Source organism: Lycium barbarum, chromosome 1 (genome assembly GCF_019175385.1).
Source record: "Lycium barbarum isolate Lr01 chromosome 1, ASM1917538v2, whole genome shotgun sequence".
Classification (NCBI taxonomy): Eukaryota; Viridiplantae; Streptophyta; class Magnoliopsida; order Solanales; family Solanaceae; genus Lycium; species Lycium barbarum.
The window spans coordinates 1,439,487-1,466,362 of record NC_083337.1 but is presented as its reverse complement, the minus strand read 5'-3'; the positions used below and the strand labels follow the sequence as shown (position 1 = coordinate 1,466,362).

The following is a 26,876-nucleotide window of genomic DNA, read 5'->3' as shown; positions in this document are numbered from 1 at the left end:
TATATATATATATATATATATTCACTAAAGATATATAAAAATTCAATCAGGACTCAATGACTAATATTTGAGATCATTATTTTAAAATCCAAAACTCATGAAGTTTAGATTTAAAGTAATCTACTTTTAACCGTGTCGAGTGAGTGACATTTGAGCCTTGGGTCTATCAAGCGGATTCTTTTATTCAAGTTCACGTGTTTAATTTAATGTCTGGTGAGGAATTGTTTATAACAAAAATACAATAGAGATATTGTTTTGTCATCGATCATCGAACACTGCTTGTCTTCTTGTGTAATGATATGCTCCCTCCGTTCATTTTTACTTGTGCATTTTTGACGATGCACACCACTTAAGAAATAATAAATGAAGTGCATAATTTACCAATATACCCATATTAATTAGTGCATATATTTATTGGATTTAAAAAATGATTCGAAGTGAGTATTTAATATTGTTTACCCAAAAAAAAGTATAGTTGAATTTGCTAGTGATTTAAAGGATGTGTGAATTGATTTATTATAAAAAAGAATAATTAAATAACGATTGATAGTGAAATAAAGTAAATATAAGACAAAAAATGTAATATAATAAGCCTGAGCCGAATGAGCCCTAAGAGTTTCTTCAATAGTGTTGACTCCAGATGAACACTTGGCTTTGATTAGCTCTGAGCCTCCGGTACAAAAAGAATAAGAAATGCTTTACAAATTGTTGCTGATAATAGAGTATAATTGTTAAGCTAGGATTAATTGGAGGCCTTACAATAGAACACGAACCTCTACTTATACTAGAGCTATGGGGTGCATGATCCACAAATCATGCCCCCTTAATTACCAATATTAATGTTGCAATACAAGGTAATTAAAAGATGATAAAGGATAATAAAGGGTAATAAAGCTTGGAGGAAACTTGGGGTCTTCTGTAATGTCTCTATAACGGTCACATCTTGAATTGTTCCTTATCCGGCCACAGGTTTGTATCCGGTGTCATCATGTTGAGTCACTGCTGACTGATCATTCTTGCTACGTGTCGCTTCCTAACTCACCCAACTCTTGAAATGGGTTTTTACCGTATAAAGATAATCCCCCATTTTCCGGTTACTCACTGAGATGTGACTGGGAAGTGGAAGATTTTTCCCTTCTTTCCGAAAAGTCATGTAATCACCCTAGCGACTGTCTTATTAAAAACCTTTGCAAGAAAAATCCTTTTTGGGAGAAAAACTGATCGAAGGAAAAAAGAGTGCAGAACGTAGGGATTCAAAATGACAACTCCACTGTTATTTTTCCACCATTGACAACTAGTTGGTCCTGAATAGAATTATTACCACCGCAAGTTTGCTCTCAGGTTTTTGGTGTTCACCCGAAACTCGTTTTAATCTTACCTTTTCAAATTCCATTATCCAATCTAAATATCATCCTTATATAAAATGAAGCAAATAGATTACATATCGGTATCACGAATTAGAAATCTCTAGATACACTATGGCCATTCATCATTTTACAAGGCAGATCAATTAATACATCCTCCTTATCTCAAAGTAGGAAAAAAAAAACAAAGCCTCTATTCAATTGTTGTTAAGAGACTGAAGACTCATCTATTCATCCAACACAATCTTGCGAATCACCTTTACTTCGAAAAAGGGATTAGCATTGAAAATCCAAACCAATAAGTACCGAATACTAGATAATTACAGCAAAATTCCCAATTAAGTAATCAATTCGCTACGTGGATCTATCCATCAATAATCCCGGACTCAATTTAAACATGAGTTTACAAAACTCCATCTGATTAAGAGCTCCATCTCCATCCAAATCTCCTTCAGCCAACATGCAAACAAGCTCATCATCTCTCAATTCATGCAACCCCATCAAGATTGTGTTCCTCCTCAAGCTTTCAAAGGTGATTAGCCCTACACTTACATCCATTAGCAAAAAGAAACCATTGCATAGTTCCTCTATGAACCTTTCAACCCCCAATGAATCAATCATTGATGGAAAATAATCTTCAAAGCCAAAAGGGTCCTCATGATCAACTGCCGCCATGCACGAGATCATAGCTGACACGGGAAGTTAAATTAACGTTAGAAGGTCACACCTGATGAAAGTAGATATTTCGACAAGGGAGTTTAGAATAATATAAGAATGTCACACCTGATATTTCAGTGGAGTTGGAAATTCTGACATGGGAAGTTAAAATATTGCAAGAATGTCACACTTGATGAGATGTGAGCGGAGTTGGAAATTTTGATAAGGGAAGTTAAAATAATACAAGAATGACACAGTTGATGAGATCTGAGTGGAGTTGAAATTATGACAAGGGAAGTTGAAATAACGCAAGAATATCACACCTAAAATTCGAGTGGAGTTGGGAATTCTGATAACGGAAGTTAAAATGACGCAAGAATGTTACACCTTATGAGATTTGGGCGGAGTTGAAAATTTCTGATGAGGGAAGTTAAGATAATGCAAAAATATCACACCTAAGACGGAGTTATAGGAATTACAACACGGGAAGTAGGGAACTTGAAATAATAATGCAAGAATAACACACTTGAAATTTGAACTTGCGACCTAAAGTAAATCATGAAAAACCTTTTACTGCTACAGTAGAAGCTTTCCTTATGTGAGAATGAAATCTGAACCTGCGACCGAAAGAACCGCCTTTTACCGTTACAGTAAAAGCTTCTCTTACGTCAGAGATATTCAGCAATATACATATACATATACACACAAAAGGTTTTCTTGGCCCTTTTTACACTATAAGTTATTCAATCGAACCCTCTTCAAGTCCGACCCGGACCTCGAGAGAACCAATGCAAAAATAGTCCTTTGCCGCAAAAGAAGAGTGGAAAGGAAAGGTGCAGAAAAGTACTATTGCGAATGATTGAATCTGTTGGGGATAACCTGAGGATATTTGTTATTGGTACGAGGAGATGATGTGTATATATTTATATGTATATTTTTGGGAGTTGTGGTAATCTGAGGTTGGTTATAATTTCTAGTTCTCCTTCCTGGAAGTTACATGAGAATCATAAATCACTGGAATAATCTGTCTTGTTATAAAATGTAGCTCGTTTTTTAGTGAGTACATTGCGCTTGAACCATTCCTTTTTTCTGTTCAGATGATAAAGATGTATGTGGACAATTGTAAAAAGTTATATGGGTCCCTGACTTATCGAGCTCATTCTAGGGCAACTTCTATACACGCTAGGGGCGGACCTATCTGCTTTTTCGTGGTGCTCCAGCACCCGTTAAATCCAACGTACGTAGACTAGGTATAGTTATATAAGAAATATAGGGTTGTACAAAGAAAACCGACAAACCGCACCAAACCGACAAACCGAACCAAACCGAAAAAAAAAACCCGAGTAGTAGTTTGTTTGGTTTGGTTTGGTGTTGGATAAAAAAACCCGATCATAATAGGTTTGGTTTGGTTTTAACTAAAAAAAGTCAAACCGAGACCAAACCGATCCAATTATATATATATAATTTATAAATATTTTTATACATATATAATTTATAAATACATGTATAACTTTATCACTTTTAAGCATTGATTAGTCAGCTTTGTTCGTGATGCAATCCGTTTAAGAATTGGTACCACATCCGATTGTATAATTAATTTTTTTTTGGCAATTAAAAGAGACTTTTTCATTACAAATAGTTACTGTTGTCCAATGTCAAAACACTACTATGGCAGAACAGCCTAGCAACGATCAAAACTAGCCTTTATCACATCAAAGCAACTCAAACAATAAACAAAACTAGTAGACAAAGGTTAGAAAATCAGCTCATCCAATTTTTTTGTGAGTGTTGTCCACTGGGAACCTCTAACAAACACCTCTTGTATGATCCTCCTTGTAAGTATTTGTGGTGTATAATTAATTCTTAATGCTAAGTTTGAGTTATAATCTTTTTGTTCATTTAGTGATAGGCTTTTTAAGTAAATGTTTAAAAGCTAACTAAAACTCATTTTACGGAACAATATTGAAGTTGTTTGTTACTACATTCTGTTTGATTGTTATAGTTATACATCACATGCATGTTTTATACTTATTTGATTCAATTGTTATGAATTTTTTATTTAATGAGTCAATGAATTCATCACACATTTTTCATTTTACATATTTAGAAATAGAAGGGTAAGATGCTTCGTATTGAACCAAAAAAAAAAAAAAACTCGAAAAAACCCGACTAACCCAAAAAATTCGAGAAAAACCGAGAGTGAAAAACCCGACTTTTGTTGATTTGGTTTGGTTTATCGATTTAAAAACCCGATACAATTGGTTTGGTTTGGTATTTAAAAAATCCGAACCAACCCGGTCCATGTACACCGCTAAAGAAATATATGAAATTTGGGTATAAATGTTAAAAAAGCACCATGGAAATGAATAAGACAGCTGGGTGCTTTGATTTCTAAGTGGAACTTAAAGGCTTGGGTGGAAGGGGACCTGTGTTCGAACCTGTTGGTCAACATTTCATTTTTGGTAATAACAATATTAAATGCAGTTATCTTTTAGTTGCACACACGACCCTTAAATTCTGGGTCCGCCACTGACACGCCATAAGTGTTTAAATTGTTTCCGGTTCAACTTGCCTGCACCTCAATTAATAGCTCAACTAATTAGATAGGACATGACACAACTTCAGCTGAGTGATGACATGACCTTAGATAGGAAGGAATGGAAGTCGAAGATTAGGTAGCAGGTTAGTTGGTAGCTGAGTGTTGTCGCACTCCACGTGGGAGAGGCTGGGGCTATATATCCTCTCCTCTTCTTCCTTTTAGTAATATTATTTAGTTATCGAGTAATTTCTTATCCTTCGATGTGTATACTATCTGTTGTTGCACTTGTCTTGTATCTTGCTCTTTTATTTTTCTGACAATCCTGCATTGGTACATTTCTTTTGAGTCGGGGGTCTTCCTCTCTACCCCATAAAGGTAGGGGTAAGGTCTGCGTACATCTTACCCTCCCAGACTCCACTTGTGAGATTACATTGGGTATGTTGTTGTCATTGTTGACTTATTCCACAGGGTACGTGCTACCTCCCACCAGTACAGATATCAGATTAACAGTGGCGGAGCAAGGATTTTTATTAAGGGGATTCAAACAATAAAGAAGTAAATATACAAGAAGCAAGGGGATTCAACATCTGCTATATAGACCTAAAAAATAATGTTGATTTCTAATATATATTCAGATGAACCCTCGTCCGGTATCCTAGTTCCGCCCATCACCGAGTAGCTCTAGCCACAAAAGCTTGGACATATGAGAAGAAACCACCTAGTGTTTAAGTAGATAATCGTGGTGTCTCGACTAGCTTATGCGCACTGGAAAGAAGTCACCTTGTGTTTTGACCTCGACTGTACTTTGAACCTGAAACTTCAATTCTTGACCCACTTTATTCATTACTCGGCCATGCTCTTGAATGCTTATCCCTAGAGTATAGCAGGTACTGGAATGAGTTGTTTCCCCCAACACAAAACTGACAGAATCAGTAAAGAAGATTCATATGAAAAAGAGTGGCCATGAAACTAGAAATCTTTAACTCATAAATTGTGAATGCATCTTGTGACCATGGCTACTTGAGGACAGTGAATAAAATGAGATTTATTTGTTTTTTTCAGGAGACAAGTAGAATATATAAATAGTGAAGATTCCTTGGGACAAACTTCAAGAGTGTATGGGACAAACTTCAAGAATGCATTGGACATCAGAAAACCCCCACAAGGCGTGGCGACTAGTAATTGTCGCTTCATTCTTAATTAGAAATCTTGTGTTCGAGTTCTAAGAATAAAGTCGTCTCTGATAGGGAGAGTTTTATTCTCAAAATTGGAACTTATCCGACACAATTAATCTCGATTAGTCAGATTCCAAAGCTGATACTGAATAACCAAAAAAATGATTGGACAAGTGATCATAAATACCTCTCATCCTTAATTTGAAGTTCCGGGTTCGAACTCTGAAAATGGAATTGTCTTTAATAAAGAGCGCTTTACTCCGAAAGTAGAACGTATCCGAGCACAATTAATCCCAATTTACTAAAGCAGATATCGAACACCGGGAGAAAAATAAAAAAATTGGAAAATCTATTTTGCTAATACGTACCATATCAGGGTCTAACTTTCATGATCATTCAATTTCCCCGGCCATAATTGGAAGTTGCACTGCGGCTTCCTCGATTTATTTCTTGTTTTAAACGTGGCTTGCCTCCATGTCCATATTCTTTCATACTTGAGTCCATATAAAATTGCTTTTTTATTTTTTATTATTGTGGTGTTCGGGCAGTTTGTGAGTGCTGCCTTCCAGCAGTATAGGTATCGGGTGATTAACTTTGTCTACCAAAATTTAGATAAATGGGAAAAAATCACCTATAATTTTTTTTTTAATCTCTGCCCGGAAACTGCACCCTGATTTCGAAGGTTTGATCCCACTTCATTAACCACTAAGCTACATCCTTGAGTGCAAATTTAAATAAATTTTTAACAAGAAAATTAAGGGAAGGGGATATGTAAAGTTGAAAAATACTCATCCACCCATAATGTTTATAACAAATCGCATTACTTTTCCCCAAATACGTCCATTTTGATTTACGTGAACCTAATTTCTTTTTCTTTCATTTAAAGAAGAGCGACTCCTTTCTAAAATTTTGAAGAAAAAAATTAACTAAAACTTTGTTTTTGCTTTTAATGAAAAGCTTTTATAGTCATATAAATATTTAAAATCATAAGTTTCAAAACACTTATAGCCACATATATGTTATGGCATATTTAAGACCTCAAGTTTCAATTATTCCTTATTTTTTTAAACAATGTATCCAATCAAATAGGTTCACATAAACTACAAATGGGAGAGTATGTAAAAGACAATTGTCATACACTTATTTGTTTTGATGCAAACATCGAGCCTGAGTAAGTCTTTTTCAGGAAAAATCAGTGAGAATTATTTATGAGCGACTTGCGCAAAATCAAGTAATAAATGGATTACTGTCTGAAATCCCTTTAGATATCAATACCTTGGTACAATTGTTTCAACTTGATGCAACTCTGAGAAAGATAAACTAGACATGGAATTGTAACTACAATACAGAGGGAAGCCAATAATTTCTCAACTTACAAGCTTGATTTCCACAATTGACATCAGAAGATAATCCACCAGTTATACACTGAAGCCCGCGAATTAAAGTCAATGATTTTTTTTTTTCATATAAGCGAAGATGAATTAGAAACCTATGTTGCTCGGACTCTCTAAAGTGCTACCGCAACTGCGTCAGATCCTCCAAAATGCACTACATTTGGAGGATCAGACACACTCATTGGCATATTTGCAGAGTCCAAGCAACATGGGGAGAAACCATGCTCCAGTACATTTGGACCATTTTTCAACTTGCTCGTGTCATCCTTGTGCAGGGACCGTTTCAGTCTTTTCTGTATCGTTCCTATTTTAAAGGATGTTCCCCCCAAAGGGACTAGAGCATACACATTTGTAGATGCTTTTGTAGGACTGATGAGCCCTATTTTCCAAGTGATTCATAAGGTTTCTCCTCAGGCTAGCCCAATTCTTTATGTCCAGTACAGTATCTAAAGATTGATTACACAAAAGGCAGTTCGATGTACTAAGCTCCTGTCGTGCAAGGATCTCGGAAAGGGCCGGACCACATTGAGTCTATTGTACGCAGCCTTACTGCCTCGCAGGTCCCTGACTGATTCTAACATAAAGGCCAACGACAGACAATAAATTCATCTGCATTCCTGCAAGAGGTTGTTTCCACGGTTTGAACCCGTAACCTCCTGGTCACATGACTGCAACTCTTACCATTGCACCAAGATTCCCCTTCCAAAGGACGATTAAACAATGATGAAATAATCTATGTTGCTCGGACTCTCCAAAAATGTTATCGTGCCCATATTGGATACTCCAAAAATGCACTACTTTCGGAGGATCCGACACGCATCTGGCGGCATTTTTGAAGATCCCGAGCAACATAGGATAATATAAAAAGACATAAATCTACAAATTCAGTTCATTTCTCTTGAAGTGGAATTTTGTATAATAATTGGTTAGTAGTACTAGTACATGGAGAAAACCTTTGTCTATCTTGCCTCAAGAATTGTTAGTGAAAGTTCATTGCCAGTGAGACATCTTTCATCAGTTGACTCATTTGATTCAGTTGAATCCCTCTCTATAAAAAACCCAGGCTGCTTAGGTTGAGGCAATTCCACACCTTCATTGCTTAACCAGAAAACTACTGATGCCACTGTAGGCCTGTCCTCTGGGAGTTTTTGTACACACAATAAACTTACTTGAATGCATGTCAACACTTGTGATTCAACATATGATTCTTTTAAACATTCATCCATCAGTTCCAATGCCTTTCCTTCATTCCATAGTAACCATGCCTGAAGGTATTACCACAACACAGTTATACAAATGCATTAGTTCAAAAGAGGCTACAGCGGCGACTACTACAACACCTTGGTCACAACTGTATTGTGAGGATTCGTCATGAATTGACTAGTTTTATACTGGCTGCTTGCCTACCACAATCCTCTTCCTTTGTGGTGTCTTGCGACCGGCAATATTAGTACGTATGTGTGTGTGTATATATATATATATATATATATATATATGATATATATATATATATATATATGTATATATGTATATATGCATACATATATACATATATATGTATATATAACCTCAGTCTCAACTCTATTATGAGGATTCGTCATAAATTGACTACCCTCTTCCTTTATGGGAGCTTGTGACCGGTAATGTGAGTAAGCTCAGGCAAGTCGAATTTTATGCTAAAAAAAAGTGGCTAAAGTTTTAAAATTTAGTGCCATATGTACTTACATGAGGATTCGTCGTGAATTATACATCTGTTAGTAAAAAAGAGGCTACAAAAACAACCGGATATGAGGATTCTTCATGAATTCACTAGCTTTATGCTGGCTGCTAGTCTACCACAACCCTCTTCCTTTATGGGGCTTTGGATCGGTAATGTGAGTAAGCTCAAACAGGTCGAGTTTTAGTAAAAAAAGAGGCTGAAGGATAAAAATTTAGTGCCATATGTACTTACATGTCCCAAAAGATTATGATGATGACTCACATGATGAAACTTCCTGTTCTTTCTGCCACTGACAAGTTCGAGTAAAAGCACGCCAAGGCTGAAGACATCGGATTTCACTGAATATTTTCCATCGACAGCATACTCTGGGGACATGTATCCGCTGCAGAATGCATCAAAGTTAAGTCGATGAACTTGTTGATTGTAACAAAAAAAAAAAAAATCTATCATAGAGGTTTGTAAAACTTACTATGTTCCGATTACTCGCTTTGTTTTTCCTTCCGTTTGCTCTGCACCAAATATTTTAGCTAGGCCGAAATCAGAAATCCTGGGATTCAAGTCAGTGTCCAGCAAAATGTTGCTGGTTTTCAGGTCCCTGTGAATAATTCTTAATCTTGAATCCTGGTGAAGATAGAGAAGGCCTCGAGATATTCCCATCGCGATTTCATAGCGATTTCTCCAAGGAAGTGATCCTTTTCTGCTTTGATCTGCAATTTGTAGTTCATTCAGTAAAATGTCAGAAATAAATAGTTAGGCTATGTTGCTCATCCATGTTGGATCCTCTAGAAGTAGTGCATCTTTTGAGGATCCGACACGAATGCAACAACATTTTTTGGAGGATACAAGCAACGGTGTATTAAGGTAACTAGTCAAGAGAACCGGACCAAAAATGAAATAGTCCAAGCTATTGTTGGGCATAAACTCATAGATGAGCATCCTCTCTTCTCCTTCAAGGCAACACCCCAAAAGCTTGACAAGATTCCTATGTTGTAGTTTGGATATTAGTATCACTTCATTTTTCAACTCTTGTAGACCTTGTCCTGAGTATTCCGAAAGCCTCTTCACCGCTATCTCAGGTCCATTTCGTAGTTTACCCTGATTTTTTTTGAGAATCAAATTGTCAAAGATGTCATTTTTTAAAGCTAAAATTCGACGATGGAATAGTTATTGTACCTTATAAACAGGTCCGAATCCGCCTTCTCCAATCACATTAGCAGAAGAGAAGTTCTTAGTGGCGGTAGCAACAGTAACTAAGTCAAATAATGGTAACTCCATATCGTCCGTTCCAATTTCCCTACCTTTAAAATGAGCAATCAATTGGAAATATTTATACATTAGCCAGATATAAAACAGAACGTTAGAAACACTATCTTTTGACAACAATGAAAGATAGTTGTTTACGTGTTCTCCTTTTTCTTCTGTGGAATGCACACCAAGCTAGAAGGCTGAGTACACAAGTCGCAACTACTGCTGATACAATTGCAATCAGCCTTGACTTCTTTTTCTTCCGTTTCTTGTCTTGATCTGTCGATAGTTAGTCCTTAGATCAATTAGATAATTGCAACATTGTCATAAAAATACGATTCACATTCATGAGTTTCCAACAGAAATTGAAGCTATCTAATAGATAGCATCAGAAATATCGCTCGATTTGTTGGACAAAAAAAAAGGAAAGGTTCTGTCTTTGAGTGACAGAACGATGGCACCAATGTGCAGTAAATGCTTTTTTATTGACTGAAAACAACACGAGCTAACTATTGAGTTTTGGACTAGATACATACTTGGTGAAATTTTACATACATGTTTGTCGTCTTGAGAAACAAGATCAAGTTCAATATACAAGTCAAACCTCCCTATAACAGCATTGTTTGTTCCAATATTTTTTTTTACTGTTATAGCGAAATATTGTTATAGAGAACATAGGGAGTATAACATAACATAACATAACATGAAAGTTCGGTTCGACATAAAATATGGTTGTTACAGGAAAATGTTGTTATAGAGAGGTCTGCCTGTAGTAAGGATAAAGATCCTATTTGCCTACATTACTCAATCTTTAGGCCATTTACCAAGGAACACATTACCTAATCAACGTAAAAACGAAAAACAGTAACTAGTTATTACCTACTTCTGAAGCAGCCACCCTAACAAACAGGTCCTGCTGATTCGGACTAAGTTCCCTGATATCGATGAGGTCCCCGAACCAGAGCAAACATCCGCTTCCACCATTTCGAACATCCATATTCGAGTAGGCTGTACAGTTACAATCCGCCGAACACAACTTCTCGCATTCCTCAAGTCCAATGCTCTCGTTATACCATGATTTCCGCGTGTCAGGCACTTTAATCCCCGTAAATTTCCTAAATCCATCTTGCTGACACGCCAATGGAGTCCTCCTAACACATCCGCTGGACCAGTCTGCTGCGTTCCATTGCTGTGGATGCTTCGGCTCAAAACCCCGTAAACAGTCACATGGGGGCGAGTTGTTAATGACACATCTCGCATAGGGACCACACAATGCGAAACGATCACAGTTATCAGATTGTGCTGTTAAATAAAGGAACCATTCTTGCGTTCGATCGATCCAGGTATAGTGATTTATCAATCCAGTTGAGGTTAACACCACCCTGGTGGGCAATGATCCATTTTTAAGATCATATTTGTAATAAACTTCCTCCTTATTAAGCACAAACCCGAATGTAAAATACGTATTCGGTTGCAAACTAGGACTACCACTAAATGCTAAACCAGTCCAGGGACCTGAACTAAATGCAATAGAAGAACCTTTCCATGCAAATAACTGTGGATACCCCTGAATATCCATCCTGTCTACAAATTCACCTATAGCAGGATCATCCGGGCTTTTCCATGACGACGTGTACCAATCCAGGCCCGTTACCAAATTCCGGCCGAGCTTCATTCCAGGTAACAGAGTATCCCCTGGATAATCGAAACTTTGCCAGGCGACAATTTCAGATCTATTATCATTTTCTTCCCTGATGACAAGATTACCTGAATCAGATTAGATTAGATTAGATTAACTCAATACTTTAAAATTGAAATTTAGATAGTTAAAAACTAGACAAAAGGTACTACTCCCTCCAGTCCAAAATAATTGATGTTTTAACCTTTAAAAGCTGGTCCAAAATAATTAATGTTTCACAAAACCAAGAAGGTATTTAATTCTTTTTTCCATATTTACTCTTGACACGTTCCTAACCGTCATGATAATTATGTCAACCTAAAAAGGAAAAAAAATCACAATTAAGGGTATTTAGTCAAAACCTCTATTAATTTTAGGAGTAAGTGAATTTCTTAATCCATGTGCCCAAGCCTAAAAACATCAATTATTTTGGACTTGAGGGAGTATAAGTTGTAATTATTCTCATATCAGTATCATAACAATATAAATGTTAAATGTTGGTCAAAGTTCATGATGTTTGACTCTCAAGAAATGAAACATGAAAATTATTTTGGGACCGAGCTTCATTCCAGGCAACAGAGTATCCCCTGGACAATAGAATCTCTACCAGACGAAAATTTTGTATCTATTTTCATTTTCTTTGCTGATGACAAGATTACCTGAATCTAACAATCTTGCTATTGGATTCTTCAAGGTTGTTGATGAATTCGTCGACCAAATCATCCCGTTAGTACTATTAACAAGTACTAAGATTCCATCAGGATTGAGCATCAACACACCTGAAGTGTCATTTAGTGGATCATTTCTGTTAGCAACCCAAACAACTGTTCCAGTTGATATTTTCTTGTACCATATTCCGATGTATCGATTCGTTGAATTTCCAGGCCTGAAAAATCCAAGTTCATAAACCCCACCAGCTGAAACAATTGTGTCACCATCTTTAATTGGTTGATCAATTTTAATGGTGTCTAATGCTAGTACAATTGAAAGAAAATTGAAGCAGATGAATAAAGAAGCTAGAAATTTCATGGATTCAATTCTTGAGCATTTCTTCAGGTGTGCCTTTTGACGTTTAAAGACCTTATAGTATACTAATTGATAGGACAAAAAAACAAGGTATATAGTAGAAGTGATAGGTTTAAAAGGTTCATTTCTTGGAAGCTCACATGGTCATACTACTAGGAAGATATTACAAGACAAGTCCAAATCATGGTGGGAGGAAAGTTAAATCATCATTCGATCTTGAAATAGGGAAAATAATAATTTTTTAAAAATTAGGAAGAATAACACTTATAGTCTCTTAATTGATAAATTCTAATTTTGATCATTGTAAATATATGACACAACACATTTCATCTTTAATTAATTAAAATGGTTGCTTTTGGTCCTTTTAGGCAGAAATATGTTATATTTGGACTAGTTATAGAAGTAATATTACCCAAAAACATGAAGTAACAATGCAGATTTAACATAACATATGGGTAATTAAACGGTGAAATATTTAATAATTCTGAAATTTGTGAATATTTATAAGTAAATGGATCAAAAATGCACATTTCAAGTAAATGTTCTTAGTTAAATATTACAAGGACTAAAATTGAATTTATTCGTCATTGAGGGACTAAAACTGATATTAACCCAAAATTTAATATAGTCTACGAATGAATTAATATAGCCTACGAATGAAGGTCAATAGCTGCTGCTTTAATTTATTGGCACTTCCATCGACATCTGTTTTTCTTATTTTCTTAATCAATTGAATAATTTAACTTGTACTAATGGTCAAATAACAAGTCTTCTTCTGACTTGATATTACAGAATTGTAATTCCTTCAACTTAGTTGAGAAGATTGATGGCGGCTATAAAGTTGAGAAAATTAATTTAATGTTAAATTTTTCATATTACTCTTAATGATGTATTTTATAGTCAAAAAAATATCATGACATATTTGAGATTACAAGTTTTACAAGTTTAACTATCTCCTTTTAAAAAAATTCATCTTTTTATATCAAGTAAATTTTTAATTCCAACATTTTTACTAAAAGATGTCATTCTCTTACGGAAATGACATGCATGTCTAACACCACCAAACTCAAAATGAATTTTCGGTATGTTATACATACCTTTAGTTTAAAATTAAAAGATTTAAAAGTTATTTTTACACTTTTAAACTTTGTTTTCAATCCAATTAAAACATATAAAATGAAACAGGAAAAGTAATTTTTTTCTTAAATTTTATATAGTTAAACATAGACACATAAAATTAAACTGATGAAATAATTGATACTAGCAAAAATAATAATTTTCTTAATGAGATCATCTAGTGTATGGTTACCATAAGAATGTTTTGTCTTAGCTAAGAAAAATAATTCTTTTTTCCATACACATGTATCAAAATCTTACCCTATATCTTCTCTTGACATTTTTATCAACTTTTAATTCTAAGAATATCTTATCAGAGTCTATTATTCACCTGCAACAATTATCTCGAACACTTCTACACCCATCTAAACATGCCAAACTGACATAAGCATGATTTTTATAATATAACTTACCTTAATTTTAGTTTTTTTAAAAACACCTTTGATCAATTAGAATGTGAAAAAGATTCCTTAGCCCACAAAAAAAAAAAAAAGTGAAAAAGATGAATTATTCAATGTTGTACACCTTTGACTTCCTGGTCTCTACAGTTCAAAATCATCCCCCCATATTCTTCTTGATCTTCCCAGTCTTTTCGTCCTTCTCCTATCATTGACGGAGAATATTTTTTTTAAAAAAAGTTTTTCATTTGGTGCAAGGTACTCATTTTGCGGTCTCGATTAATTGAGATTTGCATCGCGTAAGGATCGTCAAAGAAAAATGCTCCTTATTACAAAAAAAAATTCTCCATTCTCAGAGTTCGAACTCGACACTTCTAGTTAAAAATAGAGGAATCTTATCTATTTCACCGTAACTTTTAATAGAGAATATTTACTTTGTTGTTTCTTGCTCGTTGCCCGGTACTCGCTTTACAGTCCCAACTAATTGAGATTTGCGGGAAACCATTCTCTACTAAAAAAATTTATTCTAGTACCCAAATTCAAAACTTCTGATTAATTAATGATGAAGAATACTTTCTTTCTTTCTTTGTGTTCCCTTTCAATTAAACAATCAAAATGAACAAGTTTAGTTAATGAAAAATTAATAGAAACATTAGTGGCAAAGCATCATTAATTGACGATTATAAAAAGAAGCAATAATACAATCTGGTTGTCTGACGGCCGCGAAATTTGGTGACCCTTTTACGCATTAATTAATTACTCCCTCTCTCCACTTGTATTTGTTCAATTTGGGCTTTGCACATTTTATAAGAAATAATAATTTATATGAGTATTTTATCATAATATCCATATTAATTGATTTTTAGTCTTACGTCTTGAGAAATTATTTGAGGAATAAGTAATTAATGCTAAGGATAAAACATGATTTTTCTTCTTCTTTTGATATACAAAAAGTGAAAAATAAAAGTGAAAATGCATTTTTTGGTATAGTGGACAAGTATTTTAAGGACTATGAGTTTATAACATATATTAAGACATCTTTTTGTAATGATAGTGATTTCACACTAAGAGGCATTTGTTTTCCGTAAGATTAAAACATTTGAGTTTAAAACACGGAATATTAAGATGACGTAATTAGATCAGAATTTTGAATAATTAAAATTGTTTTTTTTCTTGAAATATAAATATAAATATTTATGATTTATTTTTATTAAATTGTTAATAAATATTAATTCAAATAAGATAAATTTAAATATATTATTACGGTGTAAGGCGCCCTGTGGTTGGTGATGATTTTTGTTAGGGTTTTCCCCCTGATTTTCTTACCATATTTGGATTTGAACTTTTCTTGAAGGGAGCCAAAGAGTTTACCATATTTGGTTTTATTTTTCCCAAAAGGAAAATTTTAATATTCCTTACTTGGGTAACTCTTTCTTGGAGGAAAAAGTTTTTCGACCTCTATAAATTGAAGAATCTATCTCATATAACACAGAAAAGCATCCAAAATGTAGTCTTTTAAGGGAAAAGTTTTGTTTAGATGGAGATTATTCTCTCATAGTTTTAATGTTTTCTTTTTTATATTAGTTTTTCCGATATGTAGGTCACTTGACCAAATCATATTATAATATTATGTCATTTTAGTATATTTTTGTTGTCATCTAATTTATCGCCGTCAAGGTTTGCAATTGTTAGCTTCCGCATGATGTCATGTTATTTCAATCCCAACAAGTGGTATCAGCGCCAGCCAATGATGAATTCAACAAGTAGTATCCGAGCCGATGGCTCAACAAAGTTGAAGACAGGTTCAAGATAGATTCATATCAAGTTGTAGCCTATTGACGATAATGAAGATTTTTTTATCAAATAAGAAAAGAAAAAGTCTGAAGTGGTGCATGTGGAGACGAAGTTCCAATCATATTTTCAACAATACTGCTGCTGCATATTTATAAAACAATTTTTTTTTTAACTCATGCTTACTTTAACGCATGAGCTCCAATTTTCAACTCATGCTTACTTTTAACATATGAGCTCAAATTTTCAACCCTTGCTTACTTTAAACACTTGGACCAATTTTAACCATTTTCACTTTTAACGCATGAGCTCCACTTTTAACCTGTGCTCACTTTTAACGCACAAGACTCAAATTTTTAACCCATGCCTACTTTTAACCATGGCAAACAGCAGTTATGAAGATTATGTGAAGAAGACGGATCAAGTTTTGTCGAGAAAATCCAGGCCAAAAGGGGAGATTTGTTAGGGTTTTGTCCTGATTTTATGACCATATTTGGATTTTACCTTTTCTTGAAGAGAGCCGAAGAGTTTACCATATTTGGTTTTACTTTTCCCAAAAGGAAAATTTTAATAATCCATATTTGGGTAACCTCTTTCTTGGAGGAAAAGTTTTTTGGACCTTTATAAATTGAAGAACCCCTCTTATACAGCACAACACAGAAAAACATCTACAATGTTTTCTTTTAAGGTTAGGAGTTTTGTTTAGAGTGAGATTATTCTCTCATAGTTTTAATGTTTTCTTTTTTATATTAATTTTTTCGATATGTATGTCACTTGACCAAATCGTATTATAATATTATATCTTTTTAGTATATTTTCGTTGTCATCTGATTTATCGCCGTCAATGTTTGCAATTGTTAGCTTCTGCATGATGCCATGTTATTTCGATCCCAACAATTTTTTTTGTTAGTAGCGGTGGTTATGCGACAAAAGTGATTTCAGTGGTGGGTGACAATGGTAATGGTGATATTTGACAATGGTGGCGGTGATTGTGAGACAAGAGTGTTGGTGTTGTTGGTTATTAGTGGCAGCGTAGTTTTGCGATAGGAGTGCTCATGATGTTGATTAACAATAGTAGTTGACGATAATGGTGGTTAACGACAATAGTTGACGATATAGGTGTGATAGCTAGCAATGGTGATGAGTGCAGTAGTTGATCATATTAATGGACGTAATGGTGAAGGTGGACAACAGTCGTGGTTAGCGGCAACAGTGGTAGTGGTGGCTAAGGAGATCGTTGGCGATGCTGATAATTATGATGGGTGATGGTGATGGTTGTGATGATGAAGGTGGATGATGTGATAGTGATTGACAACGGTGATTCTACTAGTGGTATTGGTGATTATAATTGTGCAGGTGGTTAGTGATGGTGGTTGATAGTAGTGATAGATGATAATAATTGTATGGTATAATAGTTGATAATGGCAATGAAAAAATGATGATGATGAGTTAATTTTGAAAACTCTTTTAACTGATAGCCTCTTAATAATATTAAAACTATTAAAGATCTCAATAAATCAAATCTTATCAAACCCATTAATAAGGAAAATTGAAGACGGGCACGTATTCCTTATAATTCAGCAATTCAACTTTCATATTCTCCCATGTGTAGTGATGTCAATTTCCAATTTTCTATCGGAACAATTATTTAGTTGCATCTTTTGTTTGTTTCTCGGATTCTCTTTTTATCATCTCTTTTCTATAAAAAAAATTATTTTCATTTCAATGTCAAGAAAGCCAATTGACTTGACACTGATTTCAATTTCTGATAAGAACACCTCAACAAAGGAGTAAAATTTACTCTTTTTGTTGGCCAGGATGTTCGGCCAAAAATACATATATTTAACTATTATTATCTCATATTTTAATGTTTTTAATCGTCTTTTGAGTATTAATTATATTACTTTATGCTTAATATTATATTTTTAATGTGTAAAAATAAAGCGGTGAAAAGATTTGGAGCAAAAAAATTGAATAAAAGACGGAACAAAAAAAGAAAAGAGAAAAAGGAAGGTGACAAAGGGGGGACAAGGATTTAGAAGACCAAAGTAGACCACGGAGAAGTATAGAATAGAAATTGAAATTGAAATTGAAGTTAAAAGAAGCAAAAAACTTACCTGGACAGTTGGCGACACGGAAGTACCGCAACCAAAACAGTCCTCTGAATAATTTTCTGCAGCCCACAATTTTTTTGGATCCAAATTGGATTTGATTTTTAAAAGTCCAAGCCTTTGATAGCCTATAAATACATATTCCATAAAGTTTTTACATAACTTTGGACTTAGAGAGAACTAGAAGCTGCCGTAGAGGCTGGAATTATAGGGTTTTTATCTTCTTTTTTCTGTAACACTTGTTTTTAAGTTTTCTATTCGGATGGTTTGTTGTTTTTCTTCTATGTCTATGTAGAGCTAAACTCTTTAGTTTTAGGGTTTTGACGCTATCATGAAAGTTGTGGTTTGACGATTGTTGTTATCTATTGATTTCCATCTTTGAGTTGCTTATTTATTCTTGATCTTAATTATTTAATTATTTGACGAAATAGTTGAGCACTATCTGTGGTGCGTGAATTGAACTTGAAAGAGCGAATTCACGTACGTAATAAGAATACACTACAAAACAATGGATAATGTGCGGAGGTTGAAAGTCGCAATTCGCGGAGGTTTTAGCCTCTTTTAGCAACTAGCGGAGGCTAAAACCTCCGCGAATTGCTACTTTCAACCTCCGTAAATTAGCCATTTTTTTGTAGTGATACATAGAGTTTGTTCGATTAATCGTTTCGCTACTGAGGATAGAAGTATACCCTTTAGCCCTACTTAGTTGGTTTGTGTTCTTGTTATTTTTTGGCGATCATAGAAATATAGACGTTAAGAGTAACAGCTACAGACTTGTGAGTAGTTCGAAAGAATATCATAAAGTTAATATAAACCCGTCAACTACTAACTCAGGAAATAAAATAGGTAGAGCGATTGTCACACCCCAATTTTTAACCCCGGAGGGTTAAAGTTAAATTAGAAGTATGACGTATTGGAGATTCCTGTTTTTCGTGTTTGTTGTTAAGGAGTCGCCACCTAATTATTTACGGTGAATTAGGACACCTAAAGTTTATTAAAGTTATATTTAAAGTTAACTCTGTTTAAGGTCTGCGAAACTTAAGATTCTAGGTAAGGGTTCAATTAGTCTAAAGAGAAGGTATTAGGCATCCTTTAAGACCCATTAATAATGGTTAACCGACCGGACTTATAATTAATTAGGCTAAGTGTAAATATAGTATTATAGGAAAAAGAAAGTAGCTTTGTAAGTATGACTAAAGTTATGAATGGACATGTAAGGATACTATAAAAATAGAATTTGTAGAAAATAATAATTTGTATAAAAGAGTACTTTAATGCTATTTTGAAATATGACTTATAAATGTTGTTAAAATTTTAAATGAAAGTATAATAGTGTTGTTTAAAATAATATTTATAGAAAAACATAATAATTTGCGTAAAGAGTTTCTAAATGTTAATTGAGACTCAAAATATTGCTAAGGCCTTAAATGAGAAATATAATAATGTTATTCGAAAAAATAAGATTTGTAAAAAATAAGATGATTTGCCTATGAATAATAGCCTTTTAAAAGATGATTTGTTAAATGTTATCTTTAGATGAAATGATGTTATATGAATATGGTGGTATAGAAATGCCTAGACTTATGTTCTTAAATACGATGAAAAGTCCGTAAGTTTCTTTCTATCTTTTTTTTTTATCACTCTTTATTTAAACAATTTCGGCTAAAAAAATATGTATAATTGGATAAATCTTGTAAATGTTTATAAAATATGATTGAACTCCTATTTAACGATGTTTTGAAGTTCATGAGATAGTAAGAATAAAATATGATTCACTTAACTTAAAAAACATATAGTCATATTATTTGAAAATCCATTAGTCGAATAAGTATTATAGATACCATAAATGATTTAGAAATAGAAGTGAACGTAATTTGTGGAATTAACTACCCTTTACTAAACTAAAACCCTTAATGTTACTAAAGTTTATCTTAATTAACAAGCACAAGTGTTAGTCATACAATACATGTTAAATGCACACAGAAATAAAAATAGAGGAGGAGATATAATGAGAATGGGCTCAGCCCATTTGGACTGTTGCAATCTGTTTGCAACTGGGCTTCGGCCCAATAACAATTTATGTATGTTGCTGCTGAATTCTGATCCAATCTATTGGGCTGACTCGATAGAGGTTATGTTGTGTTGGGGTTTTTGACCCAACGTCAAAATGCGAGGAATGATGACGAGTCCCGAATTAGGACTCCATTTTTTCTCCGATGTGTACATGTAAAGAAAGAGATAAAGATTAGTGAAGAGAAAAATGTATGCAAACAAATGAACTGTAAAAATAGACAAAGAAGCACACGCACTGTTACGTTTGCAAATCCTTTATAACAAACTCTTAATATAACTTCAAAAAAGATAAAAGGAGAAAAACATAGGGCGAACAAACCAATATCTAGACTAGGGAATTCTGGAAGATAAGAAGAAAGTTAAAGCTAAAGAATAGTGCACTCATACAAAGAAACCGGAAACTTACATATATAATGCTAATAAGATACATAAATGCACTGACCTTTACTAACTGAAAGGGGTTCTTAAATGGTGTCTTTCTATTAGAGTTAAAATATTTACATTCTATATTCATGTAACATCCAAATTGTGTTATGTAAACAAAGGAAAGAAAAGCATATTAGAAAGGATTATGATTTTAACGAAACGTGAAAGTTCATAAAAGATTCACACCAAACTAACACGACTCAAAATTTTATACCAAACAAATGGTTCACTTCACAACAACTATCTCCAACAGAACATTTAAAATCCCGAGAGCACTACTAGGTAAAGAAAGTTCCTACAGCACAATTTATAAACATTGAGAGTTTCTCAGGCATTTTAATCTAAAAGAGTAGCTATGTCTTTCTGAAAGGGAGAGAACTCTTAACCTTTATGGCTAATACTGATGTGGAATAGAGTCAGAAATGATTTGGGGGCAGATTCCTTACACCGAGAATAACACAGATTTACGAACTAATCTTTCAACTAAACTTCAACAAATTAGCTTATCGAAATGGTATGCTAAACACAAATCAGTTTTGCGGATATGAGTATAAAGGATAAGTTCAGATATATGACTGATTCACTCAGAGGAAATCTAACTTCAAAAAAAAAACAGGAGAATACCATATACAAGTTCAACACTTATTCATTAGCCTAATCTTGTGAATGATCAAGTAAACTGGATTCAAATGGAACCAAAACAGGACAGGACCAGATTACTATCTTGCAAATTCAGACAAATGAGTTAAAAGGAAAAACTAATCCTTTTTGTTTTAAGAGGGATTGGAACTAAGACTGGTGTGCGCAAATTGTAAACAGATCAGCAGGACGAAATTCTAAAGCGGAAAAGAATTAGCGCTTGAATCCACTGATACAACTGGACAGATAACCAGAAATAGCCTCAGCATGATTTTTTTTATAAGCCTTACAAACAGAACCCTCGGATACGATCAGTGTCGAGGTCTAAGATATATCTATTTTTTTTTAAAAAACATACTAACAAATGGGAAATAGAATTAGGTACAATATGTGGCTGCTAACGAACTGAGCACAGAACATAAACTTGAGACCAAATCAAATCAACAGACAACATCGACAAGGGGCAGAATCATTTCATCATATCCAATCCAAATAAGTTAATTACATAACAGAATACATTATTCAAGACAAATAGAGCAAAAGAGGGACAGTGCTGACCTGCTTTAATTATATACATGATATGTCTAAGATATACACACCATGGCGTGTATATCAGATGTATATCGAACGTATACGTTCTTTTTACCTTGATAACCCATTGTATATCCTATGTATATTCGACTTTAAATAAGTTCTAAGTCCTGTAAATTTCATCTAATCATCCAAACTACAACAGACATCTTTCAGATTTCATCTTAACGATCGTTATTCTATCCTAACAGCATCCAAACGTCAAACAAATAACGCGACGACAAAGAAACTTCATAACCACTAAGCATATAGCAGAATAAGCTAAAATCTTAAACAAACAGAAATTAAAGATCACGAATGACAAATATATCGAAGTTTACCTGTTTTGCGCGCAATGAACTGGGGATGTCGAAGCCTCGAATCTACACTTGAACGCGACGAATTCGAACTCGAGAAAAAGTCTTTCGAATCGAAAGATTCGACAGAACCGAACACTCTTTTTTAAAAGAGAGTTTGGTTTGATTTTTTGGCAATCCTAAAACGTGAATAAAAATGACTCGAAACAAACTTAAAGTGAAGCAGATTCGAACTTCTAAAGTAATGGCATTCCCCCAAAATGTTGAATTCCCTCTGTTCTTTTTAACCAAAAAAGAAAAAAACGCTGAGTCCTTGTTTTATCTCAGTTCATCGGGTTTCTTTTTTTTTGTTCCAGATTTTTTGTTTTTTTTTTCTCCCTCCCTCTTCTCCTTCGTCCCCCCTCCATTTATAGGGCTTCGTTTGGTTTAATAAAAGAGAGGAGAGTGCGAGAGAGACGGAGGAGTGGGGGACAAAAGTGAGTGGAGGGGAGCGTATGTGGGGGTGCGGCGGAAAGGAGAAAGAGAGAGGAGTGAGTCGGCGTTGAGTGGGGAAGAGAGAAGCGGGAAGGAGAGAGGAAGGAAGGGGTGCGGCGGTGTGAAAATGAGGAGATGAAGGGTAGGGTTTCCCTCATTTTGCTGAAAAAATGAATTGGACCCGGTCCATTTGTGGACCGGGTCAAATTTTAGACTGGGTATTTAAAAGAATGGACTGGTAAACTAAATATGGACTGATCTAAAAATTGAGATAAAAAATATGGTCTAGTCCAAAAATATTAGGAATTAATCGGACTTTGATTTGGGGTCCGGTAAGTCAAAATACGGACTGAGTGCAAGAAATAATTTGGCTTCTAAATTTGAATAAGAGACACATTTTGATTAACGATGTACTAAGGGTGCCAGAATATCACCTACGGAAATATGTAATTATAAAAAGACCCGGGTAAAAATTATATGATGTCGCAAATGACCGTGCAATAATATTTAATAACAAACGCTATCATTTAAATGTGCGAAATAAATGCGATGTGTGTGCAGAAGTTGGTAGAAATGTCGAGAAATGCAAGTTTCAATAATACTAAATAATAGTAGCAAATAAATAGCGGTAGTAATACTGCTAAATAACAATGATAATGGTAATAATGATAATGCTGATGATAATGGTGATAAAATAATAATAGATATAATAATAATGGTAAATAACAAACATTGATAATTAAAAAATGATAATAATTAATAATAATAATAATAAAGATGATAGTAATTAATAAATAAAAAATAATAACGATAAATAACAATTACTGATAATAACAAAAAATGATAATGAATTAATAATAATAACAATAATAGGGGTAATAATAAAATAATAATGATAATAATAATAAGAAATAATAATGATGATAATAATAATAATAAATAACAATTATTGATAAAATAATGATAATAATTAATAATAAAAATAACGATGATAATGATGATTAATAATTGATAACAAATAACGCTGATAATAATGATTAGTAATTAATAATAATAATGATAATGATAATGATAATGGAAATAACAAGAAATAATAATTAATGACAACTGATAATAAAAAATGATAATTTAAGAATAATAATAATAATAATAATAATAACAATAATAATGATAATAATAAACTGCAGAAGAATAAATAAAACGTGGGTGTTAATAAAAGACTAATAATTATAGTAAAACTTAAATGCATATTTTTTTAATTTCTCGAAATACCAGAAGTATAAATAGGTATTTCGGAGGAGATGCGGGACAAAATTGGGTGTCAACAGATGCCCCTCTTCGACCGGAGGTGATGTAAGAATCTTCGGGCGAAGAAGTTGACGTAGTAGCCAATTTTGTTTGGACCGACGAGTATGAGTTTGTAAGAATGTATGATTCAGGAAAATTGATGGAAAATGTTATGAGGGCCGAAGGAATTATGGAAAATTATGGCCGAATCTCAGTTTCGAGTTGCCTACATATCTCGGGTTGCACGAGAATCAGGCCATGTGTAGTTCGAAAGTTTTTGTGGATTCACAATCTTGCAGGGGGTCGTAGACAAGTGACGAGACGTTCAAGAATGGAACACGTGTTTATAGCCTCCTAATTATAAATGTGATGCACAACACACCCATAAGTAGGACTCTACTAGACACGGTGTAAATTCTTCAAAGATGCCCCAGTGTTGAGTTATGGAAACGCTGGGGATGTAGAAAGGAATATGAGATTGTGAAAAGAGTAGGTTTAGTAGAGTTTTAGCGGAGGATGTGAACGAAAATTTAACCTACGTATCACGTGTTTGTGGACATAGGCGGAATTGAGTTCGAGAGTAGATTCGTGACTTTTGCTTGTGAGTTTGGTATTCCTCTTCAGCAAATTTTCCCCAGTTCACTGCGTAAGATAAAGTTCCACGTTGTGTTGTGTCCCTGCAGGTTGTATTTTCTGCCAAAACTGAAATTCATGTCAAAATTAGTAATAAAGTTAAAAAATGTAAAACTATAAAGAGTGTAAATGATAGTAAATATGAGTGTGGGAATGAAAATGAAGTCGTGTGGCCAATGTTGTCTCTGGTTGTCTTCAGGGACTTGATGATATGATATCTGCAGAATTCAAAGTAAAGTTGTTAAAGTATGTAAAGTGGATGGTAAAGTACAACAATAAAGTAGAGAGTAAAGTAAGTGTATAGCCGTTTGGCTTATGCATGTGAGGTTTTTGTATCCGTGTGATGTCTCTGATTGTTGTCGAGACTCAATGATATGCTGATGAGGCCGTACAGCCAAACGATGTCTCCGGCTGTCTTCGGAGGCTCAATGATAATGCCTGTAAAGTTCAGGGTAAAGTTGTTAAAGTTGGTAAAGTAAATGATAAAGTAGAGAGTAAAGTCAAAGTGTAGCCGTCTGGCATATGCGTATGGGGCCGTATAGCCATGTAATGTCTCCGGTTGTCTTCGGGGACTTGATGGTATCTCTCCGGTTGTCTTCAGAGATTCGATGATGATTCCCGTAAAGTCCAGGATAAAGTTGTAAAGTGGACGATGTCTCCGGTTGTCTTCGGAGGCTCAATGATAATTCCTGTAAAGTTCAGGATAAAGTCGTTAAAGTTGGTAAAGTAGATGATAAAGTAGAGAGTAAAGTCAAAGTGCAGCCGTCCGGCTTGTGCGTATGAGGCCGTGTGGCCATGTGATGTCTCTGGTTGTCTTCAGAGATTTGATGATGATTCCCGTAAAGTCCAGGATAAAGTTGTAAAGTAGATGATGTCTCCGGTTGTCTTCGGAGGCTCCAATGATAATTCCTGTAAAGTTCAGGGTAAAGTCGTTAAAGTTGGTAAAGTGAATGATAAAGTAGAGAGTAAAGTCATAGTGTACCCGTCTGGCTTATGCATATGAGGCTGTATAGCCGAATGACGCCCCCGGTTGTCTTCGGGGACTTGATGCTATGTCTTCGGTTGTCTTCGGGGACTTGATGTTGTGTCTCTGGTTGTTGTCACACCCCATTTTAACCGGGTCTGATTTAAGGGAGTATGACGTATTGGTGATTCCTATTTATTGTTTTTAAAGGAGTCGCCACCTAATTAATTTAATGGTGAATTAGGACACCTAGAGATTAACTAAGGTAAAGTTAAAACTAAACCTCCGTTAATAGTCTGCTTAACCAGTGTGATTCTAGGTAAGGGCTCTATATTATCCTAAAGGGAAGGGGTTAGGCATCCTTTAGAATCCGTTAACTTACGGTTATCCGACCAACTTAGGTTGATTAATTAAGGCTAGGGATGCAAATATAATATTTAAAGTTAAAGAAAATAGCTTATAAATACTACTGAAATTTTAAAAAAATATAAACTATTGCTTGATATAAGATTTAGAGAAAATATAATAATTTATATAAAGGAAGATTTCAAACGTCATTTTGAATAAAACTTATAAAATTGCTAAAAAGATTTAAATAATAATGCTTCTTAAAATAAGATTTGCATAGAATATACAAATAGAAGAAGGCGCAGGTTTGTACAGTATTTTAATAAATATTTGAAACAAACCAAACGGAGAGATATTAATAATTCTTTTCTGTGATTTTAAGAGCATGAACAAATATAAAATAACTAATGTGAATCTTAAGTAAACTCATATTATATCAATACACTTATATTATATCAATACGGTGTTATAGAAATGCTTGGACTTATTTTTCTTTAGAAGAAAATTATGATAAAAAAAAGAACATAAATTTCCCTCCTTTTTCATTAATTTTTATTAATTATGTTTAGCTAAAATGATGTGCGATTGATTCCAAATTTTGAAGAGTTATTTATAAACGTAATACTTGATTTTATATTTTTACATACTAATGACATTTTGAAGGTTTAGATAAGAAGAACATAATTTCTTTCATTTAAATATATATATATATATATATATATATATATATATAATCATTTTTTATTTTTTTGCAAATAGATCTTTAAATAAATAAATATTAAACACTATAAATGGTTTTAACATGAAAAGAAAAAGAAAGAGTAAAATTTATAGAATTGTTTGTTTGTCTTTCTTGAACTAATTACCCTTTGCTAAAACTAACCCGCTAATTTATTAGAGTTCATCTAAGTTAAGAAAGCAAAACAAAGTA

The 26,876-nt window shown here is 33.9% G+C and overlaps 1 protein-coding gene, 1 long non-coding RNA gene and 1 other non-coding gene across 5 annotated transcripts; all 3 read right to left on the bottom strand.

Annotated features, from left to right (window-relative positions):
• Positions 1–1,392: 1,392 nt before the first annotated feature.
• Positions 1,393–3,431, bottom strand: LOC132628574 (uncharacterized). The gene is made up of 2 exons (XR_009578118.1): positions 2,148–3,431; positions 1,393–2,053 (listed from the first exon to the last, which is right to left on the bottom strand). It is a non-coding gene; the product is annotated as an uncharacterized LOC132628574 (long non-coding RNA).
• A 3,521-nt stretch (positions 3,432–6,952) lies between these two features.
• Positions 6,953–12,981, bottom strand: LOC132628526 (G-type lectin S-receptor-like serine/threonine-protein kinase At4g27290). 3 transcript variants are annotated; one of them, XM_060344309.1, is made up of 8 exons: positions 12,432–12,981; positions 10,974–11,861; positions 10,251–10,373; positions 10,023–10,147; positions 9,734–9,944; positions 9,319–9,556; positions 9,111–9,231; positions 6,953–8,394 (listed from the first exon to the last, which is right to left on the bottom strand). In XM_060344309.1, exons 1-8 carry the CDS (start codon positions 12,799–12,801, stop codon positions 8,089–8,091), a joined length of 2,382 nt encoding a protein of 793 aa, XP_060200292.1. In that variant the 5' UTR covers positions 12,802–12,981; the 3' UTR covers positions 6,953–8,088. The 3 variants fall into 3 exon arrangements, with proteins under 3 accessions (XP_060200292.1, XP_060200289.1, XP_060200296.1); XM_060344306.1 differs by having other exon boundaries at positions 9,081–9,231; positions 12,432–12,980; XM_060344313.1 differs by having other exon boundaries at positions 9,081–9,231; positions 10,974–11,845; positions 12,432–12,569.
• On the bottom strand, positions 7,359–7,464 carry LOC132618571 (U6 spliceosomal RNA). The gene has a single exon (XR_009574175.1). It is a non-coding gene; the product is annotated as a U6 spliceosomal RNA (small nuclear RNA).
• Positions 12,982–26,876: the final 13,895 nt, after the last annotated feature.

Excerpts from the sequence above, each read along its gene's own strand:
- LOC132628526 (XM_060344306.1), bottom strand. The coding sequence starts at position 12,801 with ATGAAATTTCTAGCTTCTTTATTCATCTGCTTCAATTTTCTTTCAATT. Across the intron at positions 10,374-10,973 it reads GGTGGCTGCTTCAGAAGTAG|ATCAAGACAAGAAACGGAAG; the intron begins GTAATAACTAGT and ends AACTATCGACAG. Across the intron at positions 9,232-9,318 it reads AAGCGAGTAATCGGAACATA|CGGATACATGTCCCCAGAGT; the intron begins GTAAGTTTTACA and ends TGCATTCTGCAG.